Raw genomic sequence first — 18154 nt, 5'->3', positions numbered from 1 at the left:
AATTGAAAAAGACTGAACCCCAGGCAAGAAAAAACAGAATTTATGTTTACCTGATAAATTACTTTCTCCAACGGTGTGTCCGGTCCACGGCGTCATCCTTACTTGTGGGATATTCTCTTCCCCAACAGGAAATGGCAAAGAGCCCAGCAAAGCTGGTCACATGATCCCTCCTAGGCTCCGCCTACCCCAGTCATTCGACCGACGTTAAGGAGGAATATTTGCATAGGAGAAACCATATGGTACCGTGGTGACTGTAGTTAAAGAAAATAAATTATCAGACCTGATTAAAAAAAAAAAACCAGGGCGGGCCGTGGACCGGACACACCGTTGGAGAAAGTAATTTATCAGGTAAACATAAATTCTGTTTTCTCCAACATAGGTGTGTCCGGTCCACGGCGTCATCCTTACTTGTGGGAACCAATACCAAAGCTTTAGGACACGGATGAAGGGAGGGAGCAAATCATGTCACCTAAATGGAAGGCACCACGGCTTGCAAAACCTTTCTCCCAAAAATAGCCTCAGAAGAAGCAAAAGTATCAAACTTGTAAAATTTGGTAAAAGTGTGCAGTGAAGACCAAGTCGCTGCCCTACATATCTGATCAACAGAAGCCTCGTTCTTGAAGGCCCATGTGGAAGCCACAGCCCTAGTGGAATGAGCTGTGATTCTTTCGGGAGGCTGCCGTCCGGCAGTCTCGTAAGCCAATCTGATGATGCTTTTAATCCAAAAAGAGAGAGAGGTAGAAGTTGCTTTTTGACCTCTCCTTTTACCGGAATAAACAACAAACAAGGAAGATGTTTGTCTAAAATCCTTTGTAGCATCTAAATAGAATTTTAGAGCGCGAACAACATCCAAATTGTGCAACAGACGTTCCTTCTTTGAAACTGGTTTCGGACACAGAGAAGGTACGATAATCTCCTGGTTAATGTTTTTGTTAGAAACAACTTTTGGAAGAAAACCAGGTTTAGTACGTAAAACCACCTTATCTGCATGAAACACCAGATAAGGAGGAGAACACTGCAGAGCAGATAATTCTGAAACTCTTCTGGCAGAAGAAATTGCAACTAAAAACAAAACTTTCCAAGATAATAACTTAATATCAACGGAATGCAAGGGTTCAAACGGAACCCCCTGAAGAACTGAAAGAACTAAATTGAGACTCCAAGGAGGAGTCAAAGGTTTGTAAACAGGCTTAATTCTAACCAGAGCCTGAACAAAGGCTTGAACATCTGGCACAGCAGCCAGTTTTTTGTGAAGTAACACCGACAAGGCAGAAATCTGTCCCTTCAGGGAACTTGCAGATAAACCCTTTTCCAATCCTTCTTGAAGGAAGGATAGAATCCTAGGAATCTTAACCTTGTCCCAAGGGAATCCTTTAGATTCACACCAACAGATATATTTTTTCCAAATTTTGTGGTAAATCTTTCTAGTTACAGGCTTTCTGGCCTGAACAAGAGTATCGATAACAGAATCTGAGAACCCTCGCTTCGATAAAATCAAGCGTTCAATCTCCAAGCAGTCAGCTGGAGTGAAACCAGATTCGGATGTTCGAACGGACCCTGAACAAGAAGGTCTCGTCTCAAAGGTAGCTTCCAAGGTGGAGCCGATGACATATTCACCAGATCTGCATACCAAGTCCTGCGTGGCCACGCAGGAGCTATCAAGATCACCGACGCCCTCTCCTGATTGATCCTGGCTACCAGCCTGGGGATGAGAGGAAACGGCGGGAACACATAAGCTAGTTTGAAGGTCCAAGGTGCTACTAGTGCATCCACTAGAGCCGCCTTGGGATCCCTGGATCTGGACCCGTAGCAAGGAACCTTGAAGTTCTGACGAGAGGCCATCAGATCCATGTCTGGAATGCCCCACAGCTGAGTGACTTGGGCAAAGATTTCCGGATGGAGTTCCCACTCCCCCGGATGCAATGTCTGACGACTCAGAAAGTCCGCTTCCCAATTTTCCACTCCTGGGATGTGGATAGCAGACAGGTGGCAGGAGTGAGACTCCGCCCATAGAATGATTTTGGTCACTTCTTCCATCGCTAGGGAACTCCTTGTTCCCCCCTGATGGTTGATGTACGCAACAGTTGTCATGTTGTCTGATTGAAACCGTATGAACTTGGCCCTCGCTAGCTGAGGCCAAGCCTTGAGAGCATTGAATATCGCTCTCAGTTCCAGAATGTTTATCGGTAGAAGAGATTCTTCCCGAGACCAAAGACCCTGAGCTTTCAGGGATCCCCAGACCGCGCCCCAGCCCATCAGACTGGCGTCGGTCGTGACAATGACCCACTCTGGTCTGCGGAATGTCATCCCTTGTGACAGGTTGTCCAGGGACAGCCACCAACGGAGTGAATCTCTGGTCCTCTGATTTACTTGTATCTTCGGAGACAAGTCTGTATAGTCCCCATTCCACTGACTGAGCATGCACAGTTGTAATGGTCTTAGATGAATGCGCGCAAAAGGAACTATGTCCATTGCCGCTACCATCAACCCGATCACTTCCATGCACTGAGCTATGGAAGGAAGAGGAACGGAATGAAGTATCCGACAAGAGTCTAGAAGTTTTGTTTTTCTGGCCTCTGTCAGAAAAATCCTCATTTCTAAGGAGTCTATTATTGTTCCCAAGAAGGGAACCCTTGTTGACGGGGATAGAGAACTCTTTTCCACGTTCACTTTCCATCCGTGAGATCTGAGAAAGGCCAGGACAATGTCCGTGTGAGCCTTTGCTTGAAGAAGGGACGACGCTTGAATCAGAATGTCGTCCAAGTAAGGTACTACAGCAATGCCCCTTGGTCTTAGCACAGCTAGAAGGGACCCTAGTACCTTTGTGAAAATCCTTGGAGCAGTGGCCAATCCGAAAGGAAGCGCCACGAACTGGTAATGTTTGTCCAGGAATGCGAACCTTAGGAACCGATGATGTTCCTTGTGGATAGGAATATGTAGATACGCATCCTTTAAATCCACCGTGGTCATGAATTGACCTTCCTGGATGGAAGGAAGAATAGTTCGAATGGTTTCCATCTTGAACGATGGAACCTTGAGAAACTTGTTTAAGATCTTGAGATCTAAGAGTGGTCTGAACGTTCCCTCTTTTTTGGGAACTATGAACAGATTGGAGTAGAACCCCATCCCTTGTTCTCTTAACGGAACAGGATGAATCACTCCCATTTTTAACAGGTCTTCTACACAATGTAAGAATGCCTGTCTTTTTATGTGGTCTGAAGACAACTGAGACCTGTGGAACCTCCCCCTTGGGGGAAGTCCCTAGAATTCCAGAAGATAACCTTGGGAGACTATTCCTAGCGCCCAAGGATCCAGAACATCTCTTGCCCAAGCCTGAGCGAAGAGAGAGAGTCTGCCCCCCACCAGATCCGGTCCCGGATCGGGGGCCAACATTTCATGCTGTCTTGGTAGCAGTGGCAGGTTTCTTGGCCTGCTTTCCCTTGTTCCAGCCTTGCATTGGTCTCCAAGCTGGCTTGGCTTGAGAAGTATTACCCTCTTGCTTAGAGGACGTAGCACCTTGGGCTGGTCCGTTTCTACGAAAGGGACGAAAATTAGGTTTATTTTTGGCCTTGAAAGGCCGATCCTGAGGAAGGGCGTGGCCCTTACCCCCAGTGATATCAGAGATAATCTCTTTCAAGTCAGGGCCAAACAGCGTTTTCCCCTTGAAAGGAATGTTAAGTAGCTTGTTCTTGGAAGACGCATCAGCCGACCAAGATTTCAACCAAAGCGCTCTGCGCGCCACAATAGCAAACCCAGAATTCTTAGCCGCTAACCTAGCCAATTGCAAAGTGGCGTCTAGGGTGAAAGAATTAGCCAATTTGAGAGCATTGATTCTGTCCATAATCTCCTCCAAAGGAGGAGAATCACTATCGACCGCCTTTATCAGATCATCAAACCAGAAACATGCGGCTGTAGCGACAGGGACAATGCATGAAATAGGTTGTAGAAGGTAACCTTGCTGAACAAACATCTTTTTAAGCAAACCTTCTAATTTTTTATCCATAGGATCTTTGAAAGCACAACTATCCTCTATGGGTATAGTGGTGCGTTTGTTTAAAGTGGAAACCGCTCCCTCGACCTTGGGGACTGTCTGCCATAAGTCCTTTCTGGGGTCGACCATAGGAAACAATTTTTTAAATATGGGGGGAGGGACGAAAGGAATACCGGGCCTTTCCCATTCTTTATTAACAATGTCCGCCACCCGCTTGGGTATAGGAAAAGCTTCTGGGAGCCCCGGCACCTCTAGGAACTTGTCCATTTTACATAGTTTCTCTGGGATGACCAACTTGTCACAATCATCCAGAGTGGATAATACCTCCTTAAGCAGAATGCGGAGATGTTCCAACTTAAATTTAAATGCAATCACATCAGGTTCAGCCTGTTGAGAAATGTTCCCTGAATCAGTAATTTCTCCCTCAGACAAAACCTCCCTGGCCCCATCAGACTGGGTTAGGGGCCCTTCAGAAATATTATCAGCGTCGTCATGCTCTTCAGTATCTAAAACAGAGCAGCCGCGCTTACGCTGATAAGTGTTCATTTTGGCTAAAATGTTTTTGACAGAATTATCCATTACAGCCGTTAATTGTTGCATAGTAAGGAGTATTGGCGCGCTAGATGTACTAGGGGCCTCCTGAGTGGGCAAGACTCGTGTAGACGAAGGAGGGAATGATGCAGTACCATGCTTACTCCCCTCACTTGAGGAATCATCTTGGGCATCATTGTCATTTTCACATAAATCACATTTATTTAAATGAATAGGAATTCTGGCTTCCCCACATTCAGAACACAGTCTATCTGGTAGTTCAGACATGTTAAACAGGCATAAACTTGATAACAAAGTACAAAAAACGTTTTAAAATAAAACCGTTACTGTCACTTTAAATTTTAAACTGAACACACTTTATTACTGCAATTGCGAAAAAACATGAAGGAATTGTTCAAAATTCACCAAATTTTCACCACAGTGTCTTAAAGCCTTAAAAGTATTGCACACCAAATTTGGAAGCTTTAACCCATAAAATAACGGAACCGGAGCCGTTTTGAACTTTAACCCCTTTACAGTCCCTGGTATCTGCTTTGCTGAGACCCAACCAAGCCCAAAGGGGAATACGATACCAAATGACGCCTTCAGAAAGTCCTTTCTAAGTATCAGAGCTCCTCTCACATGCGACTGCATGCCATGCCTCTCAAAAACAAGTGCGCAACACCGGCGCGAAAATGAGGCTCTGCTTATGCTTTGGGAAAGCCCCTAAAGAATAAGGTGTCTAATACAGTGCCTGCCGATATCAATATATCAAAATACCCAGATAAAATGATTCCTCAAGGCTAAATATATGTTAATAATGAATCGATTTAGCCCAAATAAAGTCTACAGTCTTAATAAGCCCTTGTGAAGCCCTTATTTACGATCGTAATAAACATGGCTTACCGGATCCCATAGGGAAAATGACAGCTTCCAGCATTACATCGTCTTGTTAGAATGTGTCATACCTCAAGCAGCAAGAGACTGCACACTGTTCCCCCAACTGAAGTTAATTGCTCTCAACAGTCCTGTGTGGAACAGCCATGGATTTTAGTGACGGTTGCTAAAATCATTTTCCTCATACAAACAGAAATCTTCATCTCTTTTCTGTTTCTGAGTAAATAGTACATACCAGCACTATTTCAAAATAACAAACTCTTGATTGAATAATAAAAACTACAGTTAAACACTAAAAAACTCTAAGCCATCTCCGTGGAGATGTTGCCTGTACAACGGCAAAGAGAATGACTGGGGTAGGCGGAGCCTAGGAGGGATCATGTGACCAGCTTTGCTGGGCTCTTTGCCATTTCCTGTTGGGGAAGAGAATATCCCACAAGTAAGGATGACGCCGTGGACCGGACACACCTATGTTGGAGAAAAGTTTAAATAAACTTCCCAACACGATTCCTATACTGAAACTGTTTAGACTGCAAAAGGGAAATATACATAGACCTGACTCATAATATAAGTAAATACATATACAGGTGGCCCTCGATTTGCGCCATTTCAGAATGACGCCCTTTTTTCCCCCAGTCATGTGACTGCTATTGAAAAGCACTGAGAAGCAGAGTGCATTGATTACAATAAGGACAGGCCAGTAGGTGGAGCTGTCCGCTTGTGTTATAGCAAAGATATGCAAGCTTAACAGGTCTGAAATGAATCAGTTTACACAGACCACAGACCTGAGCTATGGATAATGGAGCAGCTTTCAAAGGAATAAGATCTAGCAGCCATGACGGAAACTTTACATCTTCCTGCCCAGCTGCTTGAAGGTCAGGGTGCCTAAAAAATCAGTCCAGCCTGGAATGCATAGAATATCTGCAGACCGGATATTAGCCAACAGCCCAGAGGCAGAACTTTTCTTTACTTTCTGCAATGAGATTTTATTAGTGAAAACTTTTCTGCAGGTCGTTTTTATATAAAATTCAATTTTAAATTAGACAATTACACTAAGGCACAAGTTCAATTGCAATGTGTTGGTTAACTGAAGAATAAAGCAATTTTTAATGTTTTATAATATAGTGCAGTAGTTGAAAATTGCATTGCAAATTAGCTGCATACAAAAAAAAGATTTTAAAATGTCTTTTTAATAAATCTGTTAACTTTTCTCTTGGTCTAACACAGAAATGTAGTAATAAAAAGATGCAATGCTCTTACATTCAGAATAAACAGCTTTGCAGACTGGGATAAGCTAAGGGGCGGGTTTGGAAAAATCTCTGAGAGCCAGTCAACAAGCAATGCGCTGCTGCTTTGCGGCGCTACTGCATATTTGACTGCTCACTTCAAACAGCACTTTGCCCTGGATGCACTGTATTATGGAAAACTTACACAGTGCAGCCAGAGCACAGCTCTGTTTGAAGAGAACTGTCTAATGTGGAGCAGCACTACAAAAATCAAGCGCTAACAGTTCCTGCATGTGTCCTGTTCTTTCTGCAGACATGCTGCATTTTCTGCGATATCTCACATCACTGTATGTTCTGCCTTGGGGGCCAACAGTGTATGCTACTGTTTCAATGCAGAGATATTACTGCTTTGTTTGCAGAAAAATGCAAGTAGAAAAATGTTTTTGTTCATTAAACTTAGTTTGATGATATATTCTGTGTTGTATGAATATTTAATACTGTTTATAATGTTAGCATTATAGCATTTATAGTCTTCATTTCAAAGCTTTAAAAATAATGTATTATAGGTTACTTAGGTTCCAGGCCGCTCTCAAAATTGACATAACTCACTCACTTCCCATTGACTTACATTATAAACTGGGTTTCAATTTACAACGGTTTTGATTTACAACCATTCTTTCTGGAACCTAACCCCGGCGTAAACTGACTGAGGGCTATCTGTATTTAAAAATTTATATTAATACATAACGTGCCAAAACATAGCTGAGTGTGTCTTAAATAACAATATGTACTTACCGAAAGACACCCATCCACATATAGCAGATAGCCAAACCAGTACTGAAAAAGTATCAGCAGAGGTAATGGTATATAGGAGTATATCGTCGATCTGAAAAGGGAGGTAGGAGATGAATCTCTACGAACGATAACAGAGAACCCTTGAAAAGATTTCCCGCGAGGAAAAACATAAAAACAAAAAGGCAATACGCCCTTCACATTCCTCTGACAAACACTGTACTCTGAGAGGAATTGGGCTTCAATATGCTGAGAAGCACTTACTATAGAAGAAAAATCAAGCACAAACTTACTTCACCACCTCCATAGGGAGGCAAAGTTTGTAAAACTGAATTGTGGGTGTGGTGAGGGGTGTATTTATAGGCATTTGAGGTTTTGGAAACTTTGCCCCTCCTGGTAGGATTGTATATTCCATATGTCACTAGCTCATGGACTTTTGCCAATTACATGAAATAAATATTTATCATTTAAAAAATAAGTTTACCTTTTCTTTTTTTTAACTTGATTTGTGCAGTGTCCATTATTTCTTGTCACAGGGGGCCGGGGTCTCTACAAGATGGCAAGATACTAGTTTTTCCTTTACAGCATTGCCATCAATTCATTGCCCATGTTTAGTAAAGGGCTTTTGCTGCAAAAATCATGTGACATTAGAACCCAAGTTGTGCAATGTCTACACTAAGAATTTCCAAATGCTCATTTAGCAAGAAAACAAGTAAGATGTTTGCAGTTTTTAACGCAACCTGCTTCTTTTTTATGTTTACTTTGATTTAGCATTTCTTATAATAAAAAGCACCGTTTCATATCCCTTAAATTAAGCATGTGGCATAGTGCAGAAAGAGTCTGAAAGGGGCTTGGAATGAAAAGGGCCCACTAGAGGGGACCTTAACCTATAATCTAATTATTACCTCTGTGAAACTGAAGAAGAGTCCAACTCCTCCAAGAATTTTAAGGGCTTCATCTGCATGTTTCAGCATTTTCTGCCCACAGGTTTGACACTTCTCGTTTGGGGATTGTTTGCATTTCTACAAAACAGAGTCAACACCGTAAATACATACAGGTCAAGGCAACAAATCTTAATTTAAAAGTAGTTGATAAAATGTATGAAAAAGGAGAATAACTTTTGCTAGGCTTGATTGACAATTAAAACACATTTAAATTAATCTAAGGAATATTTAAGTGATTCAGATAAAATAAAAAAAAGGTATATTTCTTCTATATTTAACCCCCCCCCAAAAAAAAAACAAAAAAACAAAAAAACAACAACAACCACACTTAAAGATGCTGCAAGATAGCACAATACACTAGAATAACATTTGGGCCAAAACAAGGATAGCACAGATTGTTTATGACTCACTGCTTTGCAAGAGGCATAATCTATGTTATATTGCTCTAAATCCTGTGCAGTATTATTCAGCAGCCCACAGCAGTCCAACGTTGATTCCAACTCCTCCCGAGTAAGATTACTCATTCGCATCCACGTTCCACTAAGAAACTTTTCCTGCAAGGGATCATATTGAAAGGGTCAGTGATAAGAACTTGTATCAATAAATTGCTGTCAAGTTCCATGCATTGCACAGCATACTACAGTATTCACTAGATCAATTCTCGTATGCAGATACAATTAACCACTTTGCTGCTGAGCCATTTTTACACCCCTGTGCTGGAGACAGTTTTTTTTAAAATAGTTTGGCCCTCATTGCAGTTTCACAAAAATTTCAACTTTTTCTGTGAGGTACCCACACAAATTATACCTTTTTTTTTCCTTTGCAGAACTAGCATTTTTAGAAAATAACTTTAGTTTGCAGAAAAATCATAGTACAGGTAGAAAACCCTTTATCCACACTGCTTTGGATCAGAAAAGGTTTGGATTTTGGAATATTTGCCTCTGTAAAATGGGACAGTTTGGAAAGGGAATGGAAACAAATGTAAAACAACAATATCTTCTGTCATTTAGACAATCTTCACGTCATAATACAGCATTATACATGTAACCTAAAAGAACGTTTTATATCATTTTTTATATATATATATATCTCAGCACAGCAAAGAAGGCACTCTCCGTTTGAATAAATTGTTTAATGGTAAACGTTTTCGGGGTCTCCCCCGTCCTCAGACCACTTACAGACATTAATCACAACACAGCTTAAATAACTACTTACCCTCACCATGACACACCGCCATCAGACTCCCAGCTTCCGTGTAGCGCAACTGCGCATGCGCGCCCGGAACTAAGGAGAGCCGACGGGGACCAAATACAAAAAGCAAAAGTGAAAATCATCACACAAACTAATGCAGCAATATAGTAAAATAACTAGAGATGGTACTGTGTTGCATATCGATATTTCTACCTTACACTAAGCATACTGTAATTTGCACAAATCGTACCTATCCCTCATGCTTTCTTCACAAGTTACACATATAATGTTTTCTTATATTCTAATCCCTGCACAACTTTATGCGAGAACATATCTTCATATTTACATAGAGGGGTTGCCTGCGCATGCTGACAATACTCTTCATGTGTTAAACTCATGCCCCCAACTGGACTTAAGTACATAGTCAAAACCATTAGCACAGTACCCCTTTCACAGACCAAAAGACATTGAACTCAAGGAAGTGCTACTTTACCACGAAGCACCCCCCAATCTACCATCTTCAATACCTGATAGGCATCCTCAATTAAGCAGCTACTTTACTATAAATGGGGAACCCAGCTGTAAAGATCATCCACTGTACTAAAATTTCACTGCATATATTCATTGCAGCCGTGGACGTACATATTCATATTAGCTTTAGCTCTCATATTACTATGAAGGAGGCAGTGGGCATACATCCACTACAATTTTTACAAGAAACATTGGTAGTCCAACTGGACATTCAGCCCCTTTGGGGACATAGTCTCCAGATTAAAAATCCACTGGGACTCCCGTTGTAGTAGACGCCTGCCCCTGTCACCCCCCCTAGAATTGCGTGGAACGTGGTCTATGATGATATATCGAAGGTCAGATACAGCATGACCACTGGTACTGAAGTGGCGAGCCACCGGTTGATCTGAATCACCATCCTTAATTGACAGCCGAATCGCTGACCGGTGGTTCGCCATCCTTGTCCTGAGATCATCCTGGGTCTTACCCACGTAAAATTTACCACACGGACAATGTAGTAAATACACAATATACGTGGTTGTACAAGTAACCCTATGCAGGATGTGGTATTTTTTATTAGACCATGGATGTTGGAATGTGCTACTCTGGGTTAACCCACCACAGGTAGTGCAACCACTGCAGCGGAAGCAACCTTTTTTCATGGTTTTTAACCATGTACTAGGCATATAACTGTCACTGTTGTCAGGTCTCAATAGCATATCTTTCAGTGATCTTCCACGCTTGAACCCAACCAGTGGTGACACACAGGATGCAAAGGGTAATGTTTTGTCACTCTCCAAAATGTCCCAATGTTCCCTCAAAATATTGAAGATATGTTCTCGCATAAAGTTGTGCAGGAATTAGAATATAAGAAAACATTATATGTGTAACTTGTGAAGAAAGCATGGGGGGTAGGTACGATTTGTGCAAATTACAGTATGCTTAGTGTAAGGTAGAAATATCGATATGCAACACAGTACCATCTCTAGTTATTTTACTATTCCGTACGATTCGGCTGGCAATTAAGGATGGTGATTCAGATCAACCGGTGGCTCGCCACTTCAGTACCAGTGGTCATGCTGTATCTGACCTTCGATATATCATCATAGACCACGTTCCACGCAATTCTAGGGGGGGTGACAGGGGCAGGCGTCTACTACAACGGGAGTCCCAGTGGATTTTTAATCTGGAGACTATGTCCCCAAAGGGGCTGAATGTCCAGTTGGACTACCAATGTTTCTTGTAAAAATTGTAGTGGATGTATGCCCACTGCCTCCTTCATAGTAATATGAGAGCTAAAGCTAATATGAATATGTACGTCCACGGCTGCAATGAATATATGCAGTGAAATTTTAGTACAGTGGATGATCTTTACAGCTGGGTTCCCCATTTATAGTAAAGTAGCTGCTTAATTGAGGATGCCTATCAGGTATTGAAGATGATAGATTGGGGGGTGCTTCGTGGTAAAGTAGCACTTCCTTGAGTTCAATGTCTTTTGGTCTGTGAAAGGGGCACTGTGCTAATGGTTTTGACTATGTACTTAAGTCCAGTTGGGGGCATGAGTTTAACACATGAAGAGTATTGTCAGCATGCGCAGGCAACCCCTCTATGTAAATATGAAGATATGTTCTCGCATAAAGTTGTGCAGGGATTAGAATATAAGAAAACATTATATGTGTAACTTGTGAAGAAAGCATGGGGGGTAGGTACGATTTGTGCAAATTACAGTATGCTTAGTGTAAGGTAGAAATATCGATATGCAACACAGTACCATCTCTAGTTATTTTACTATATTGCTGCATTAGTTTGTGTGATGTTGATTTTCACTTTTGCTTTTTGTATTTGGTCCCCGTCGGCTCTCCTTAGTTCCGGGCGCGCATGCGCAGTTGCGCTACACGGAAGCTGGGAGTCTGATGGCGGTGTGTCACGGTGAGGGTAAGTAGTTATTTAAGCTGTGTTGTGATTAATGTCTGTAAGTGGTCTGAGGACGGGGGAGACCCCGAAAACGTTTACCATTAAACGATTTATTCAAACGGAGAGTGCCTTCTTTGCTGTGCTGATATTTGATTGTTTGTAAGTGCACCCCGGCAGCTGGATGATAAAATAAGAGTGCTGGTTCTATCTATATCTATATCTATATCTATATCTCTCTCTCTCTATATCTCTCTCTCTATCTCTCTCTCTATCTCTCTCTCTATCTCTCTCTCTATCTCTCTCTCTATCTCTCTCTCTATCTCTCTCTCTATCTCTCTCTCTATCTCTCTCTCTATCTCTCTATCTCTCTCTCTATCTCTCTCTCTATCTCTCTCTCTATCTCTCTCTCTATCTCTCTATCTCTCTCTCTATCTCTCTATCTCTCTCTCTATCTCTCTCTCTATCTCTCTCTCTATCTCTCTCTCTATCTCTCTCTCTATCTCTCTCTCTATCTCTCTCTCTATCTCTCTCTATCTCTCTCTCTATCTCTCTCTCTATCTCTCTCTCTATCTCTCTCTCTATCTCTCTCTCTATCTCTCTCTCTATCTCTCTCTCTATCTCTCTCTCTATCTCTCTCTCTATCTCTCTCTCTATCTCTCTCTCTATCTCTCTCTCTATCTCTCTCTCTATCTCTCTCTCTATCTCTCTCTATCTATATATATATATCCTCAGAAAGACAGTGCAGTAATCCGAAAGAGATCCGTCGTTTTAAAAAAATATACACTATATATTTTATTTGCATTTTAGAACACACAAAAAAATCAAATCAAAAGACACAGGCAGAGAAGACTGACATACAGGTGGGGAAAAAAAAATTAGACATTTTTGATAATTTTATATAAAAACTATAAAAATTAAAAAGTTTGGTTTTCAGAATAAATTTGGATTTGAGGATTTGTACCTGTATAGGAAAATGCCACTATGTGAAATGCCAAAAAAAAATATTTTAATTTTTGTGTAATTCTGTACGGTGTACATAGTAAAAAACAGCACAAAGTAATTATTCCCTTATTATTTCAATCCCCAAAACGTTGTCCAATATTTATCATTTGTTTGCCTTCCCAAAACACTGTAATGTTATATTTATATTTTTCATTAACAATTGAAAATCAGAAGATGACATTTATTGTTTTTGACAATATAAGCCATCTTACAATTTATACAGAAAATTAAAAAATAGGTATAACATTCTAAACATACAAATATTAGATACATTTTAAAAATTACACAATATTCTATTTACCTGGAGTGGTGGCTTAACCCATTTTGACCTACTCTTGTTCAAAATTACTCGACATAGAAAATATATATGTGGCTATATCTATCTAAAGAATATAAATCAGAAAAAATAAAAAAATAAAAACAGAATAGTTGTACAAAAACTCATCCTATATATAATTTCACAAAAACAAATTATGCTTACCAGATAATTTAATTTCCTTCTGTATAAGGAGAGTCCATGGCTTCATTCCTTAGTGTTGGGAAATGCTGAACCTGGCCACCAGGAGGAAGCAAAGACACCCCAGTCAAAGGCTAAAATACCTCTCCCACTTCCCCCATCCCCCAGTCATTCTGCCAAGGTAACAAGGAACAGTAGGAGAAATATCAGGGTATAAAAAAGGTGCCAGAAGAAAAATATAAAAAAGTTTTTAGAGGACCGCCCATCGCACTCTCCTTATACAGAAGCAAATTAAATTACCTTGTAAGCATAACTTATGTTTTTCCTTCTTAATATAAGGAGAGTCCACAGCTTCATTCCTTACTGTTGGGAAACTTATACCCAAGCTCTAAAGGACACTGAATGAAAAAGGGAGGAACAAAAAGAGAGGCGGGCCCTAATCTGAGAGCACCACAGCCTGCAAAACCCTCTCTCCCGAAGGCTGCTTGTAAAATTTAGAAAAAGTATGTATGGAGGACCAGGTAGCCGCCTTACAAATCTGATCCATAGAGGCCTTGTTCTTAAAGGCCCAAGAGGAAGCCACTGCTCTAGTAGAATGAGCCATAATTCTCTGAGAAGGTTTATGTCCTGATGTCTCATGAGCTAAGCGGATAACACTCCTTAACCAAAAGGATAAGGAAGCCGAAGAGGCCTTCTGACCCTTACGCTTCCCAGAATAGGCAACAAACAAGCAAGAAGTTTGTCTAAAATCCTTAGTAGTCTGAAGAAATTACTTCAAGGCGCGAACCACGTCAAAATTATGAAGGAAACGTTCCTTCGAAGAAGAAGGATTGGGACACAAGGAAGGAAACACAATCTCTTGATTGACGTTGCGGTCTGACACGACCTTAGGAAGAAACCCCAACTTAGAACGTAGGACCGCCTTATCCAAATGGAACACCAGATAAGGAGGCTCACATTGCAAAGCGGCAATCTCAGAAACTCTGCGCGGAGAAGCAATAGCCAGTAGAAAAATAAACTTCCAAGACAACAACTTAATGTCAATTTCATGCATAGGCTCAAACGGAGCCTGTTGCAAAACCTTAAGATCAAGATTCAGACTCCAAGGAGGAGCCTTAGATCTGAACACAGGTCTGATTCTAATCAGAGCCTTAACAAAGGACTGTACATCTGGAAGCTCCAAAAGCCTCTTGTGCAGTAAAACAGACAGGGCTGAAATCTGTCCCCTCAGGGAACTGGCAGAAAGACCCTTCTTCAGTCCATCCTGGAGAAACTATAGGATCCTGGCAACCTTAACTTTATGCCAGGAGAATCCACGTTCTTCACACCAGAATAAATAGGTTCTTCACCTTATGATAAATGTGACGAGTAACCGGCTTACAAGCTTGAATGAGAGAGTATCAATAACTCTCAGAAAAAAATCTCTTGGCTAGGACTAAGCGTTCAATCTCCACGCAGTCAGCCTCAGAGAATCTAGATTTTGATGAACGAAAGGACCTTGTTCCAGGAGATCTCTGCGACAAGGTAACTTTCATGGAGGAGAAGATGACATCCTGACAAGATCAGCGAACCACGTCCTTCGCAGCCATGATGGAGCAATCAGTATCACTGATGCTTGATACGGGCCACTACACGAGGAAGGAGTGGGTAATGGCGGAAAAAGGTAAATTAGATTGAACCAACAAGGTACTGCTAATGCATCTATTAGCTCCACCTGAGGATCCCTGGACCTCGACACATATCTGGGTAGCTTGGTATTGAGATGGGACGCCATGAGATCTATCTTCGGCGTCCCCCACCTGTAGCATATATCCGCAATCTCCCAGGATGGTCTTAGAAAGGATGTCCATCGGGACAGATGATCTGGATAGAGCCACCAAGAGAGCGATTCTCTTGACCGGTTGTCCAGAGAAATCTGTTGAGACAGATCCAAATGATCGCTGTTCCACTACCTCAGCATGCAGTTGTAACTGTCTGAGACGGAACCTGGCAAAAGGGAATGATTTCCATGCTGGACACCATGAGACCAATTACCTCCATACACTGAGCCACAGATAGCCTTGAGGAGGCCCAGAGAGCAAGACATGCCAAAGCTAGCTTGCAACGTCTCTGGTCTGTTAGGAATATCCTCGTGGATATGGAGTCTATTACAGTACCCAGGAATTCTACCCTGGTGCTTGGAATAAGAGAAAACTCTTCTCTAAGTTTATCTTCCATCCATGAGATCAAAGAAGAGAGAGAAGAGATACCGAATGGTCCACCGCCAGATGAAAAGATGGAGCTTGTACCAGAATATCGTCCAAGTAGGGAGCTACTGCTATACCCCGGGTTCTGGCAATGGCTAGAAGAGCCCCAAGAACCTTCGTGAAAATTTTTGGAGCAGTAGCTAGACCAAACAGAATTGCAATGAACTGGAAGTGCTGGTCCAGAAACGCAAACCTTAGGAACTGGAAGTGATCCTTGTGGATTGGAACATGAAGGTAAGCATCCTTCAGATCTATAGTGGTCATTAACTGTCCTTCCTGAACTAGGGAACCTTATTGTCTCCATCTTGAACGAGAGGACATTTAGAAATGTGTTTAAGCACTTTAGGTCCACAATCGAACAGAAAGTTCCCTCTCTCTTTGGAACCACAAACAGGTTTGAATAGTATCCCAAACCTCTTTCCGAGATAGGAACCGGGACAATGACCCATAAGGAGGACAGATCCCGCACGCAACCCAGAAAGGCTTCCCTCTTTTCTGGCTTGAAAGGCAGGCTTGAGATGAGAAATCTGCCCTTGGGTGGATGAGATTTGAAACCTATCTTGTATCCCTGAGCTATGACCTCCAGTACCCATAGATCCTGCACGTCGCTGAACCAAGCGTCTGAAAAGAGTGACAGTCTGCCCCCTACACAATCCAGCGCCTGATCGGGGGCCACCCCTTCATGACAATTTTGTCTTGGCAGGCTTCTTGCTCTGCTTGGATTTATTCCAGGATTGAGCTGGCTTCCAAGTACTTTTGGCTTGCTCAGGCTTAGAGGAGGACTGTTGGAGTCCAGTCCTGGACCAAATAAAATATTTCCCTTAAAAGGAAGGGAAAGAAGTCTTAACATTTAGGCGAATAATCTGCAAGTTTGCATTACAGAGAAAAGAATTGGCAATTCTCAAGGCTTTAATTCTTTCCTGGATAACGTCGAGGGGACCCTCCACCTCGATCAATTCCGTTAAGGAGTCGCACCAGTAGGCCACAGCTGCAGAAACCGAGGCAACCGCCGCTGCAGGTTGATACAAATATCCCATATGTTGAAACATTTTTCTTAGAAAGGTTTCCATCTTTTAATCCATCAGCTCTCTGAACGATGAGCTATCCTCAAGTAGGTTAGTAGTACATTTGGCCAGCATGGAGATAGCGCCATCCACCTTAGAAACAGAACCCCACAACTGCAATTGAGAGTCCGGAACTAATTTCTTAAAGGAAGACAAAGGGGAAAAGGAAGATCCAATGCTATCCCACTCGTTTTTAATAATAATTCGCCATTTTTACTAGAACAGGAAAAGTTAACGTCACTACCCTGTCCTCGTAAACTCTGTCTAATTTAGGAATCAAAGGTTCATCAGGCAGCTTGGCCTCTGGAACCTCTAATGTAGACAGGACCTCCTTTAGAAAAAAACTTAAGTGCTCAATCTCTAAAGGCTGGTTCCTCCACAGCAGGAGGCTTAGAGGTAGCAGACTCCGACCCAGAAAGTTCACCCTCTGAAGCCTCAGAGTGTGACTCATCCTCGGATACTTGAAAAACAGATAAATCCAATAAATTACTTTATGACCCCTGGGCAGGAGTGCTACATTTAACCTTTTGCTTGGCGGGGTGAGGTAAAGCACTAAGGGCCTCAGACACCACCGTCTTTAACTGCGCAGTAAAATCTGATGGTAAAAGGCTCCCTCCAGATGGAGGATCAGGCGTGCTATGGGAAGGTGCATGTGTTGAGGGAGATGACTGATAGGTATGCCCCTCAAGGGACGGCGTGTCCTCAGAGGTGGACGGCTCAGTGGTACTTAAGGGGTTAACCTTTTTAGAGTTAATAACGTTGTCAAGGCATGTGGAACATAGTTGAGTGCGGGCATACCAAGGCCTCCTCACAATATAAACAGGTATTACTATTTGGAATAGAGGGAGTACCCTCAAGAATATCAGAATCCTCCATAGCTTAAGCTAATAACAGTATGACACAGAATATAACAAACATTCTTTTTATTTCTCACAAAAATGTCACCTTTATACTCGCAATGGCTGGGGCACTCACCACCTCCTAGACCCAGACAATACAGATAAAAAAAAAAAAAAAAAAAAAAAAAAAAAGGGTGTATTCTCTGACGGCCAGCTCGGTCAGGAAAGAGGAAATGAAAGTGAGACCAATCCCGGTCATGTGGTGTGCAAGGCAGGACCGCTACTGCTATGAGAAAAAGCGCGCCAAGCTACAAAGCGTTCAAAGTAAAAAACCTGTGTTCCAGCCACATAAATATTCTATGAGCCCAATAAAATCTCACACATAAAGCAGCATAAAAGCATAAATTATGTTTAACTGATAATTTTATTTCCATTGAGGGGAGGAGAGTGCACGGCTTCATTCATTACTTGTGGGAATTAAGAACCTGGCCACCAGGAGGAGGCAAAGACACCCCAGCCAAAGGCTTAAATTTTCCCCCACTTCCCTCAG

The 18154-nt window shown here is 42.0% G+C and overlaps 1 protein-coding gene across 1 annotated transcript in view; it reads right to left on the bottom strand.

Moving 5' to 3' along the window:
- The window catches only part of TSPAN31 (tetraspanin 31), a 160740-nt gene that overhangs the window by 42001 nt on the left and 100585 nt on the right, over positions 1-18154 (bottom strand). Inside the window, exons 4-5 of the mRNA XM_053708207.1 lie at positions 8792-8935; positions 8343-8459 (exon numbers count right to left, since the gene is read on the bottom strand). Coding sequence (XP_053564182.1) covers positions 8343-8459; positions 8792-8935 — 261 coding nt within the window. The remainder of the gene's footprint in view (positions 1-8342; positions 8460-8791; positions 8936-18154) is intronic.

The sequence above is a fragment of the Bombina bombina genome, chromosome 3, assembly GCF_027579735.1.
Source record: "Bombina bombina isolate aBomBom1 chromosome 3, aBomBom1.pri, whole genome shotgun sequence".
Lineage (NCBI taxonomy): Eukaryota > Metazoa > Chordata > Amphibia > Anura > Bombinatoridae > Bombina > Bombina bombina.
This window is presented reverse-complemented; position numbering and strand designations above follow the sequence as displayed.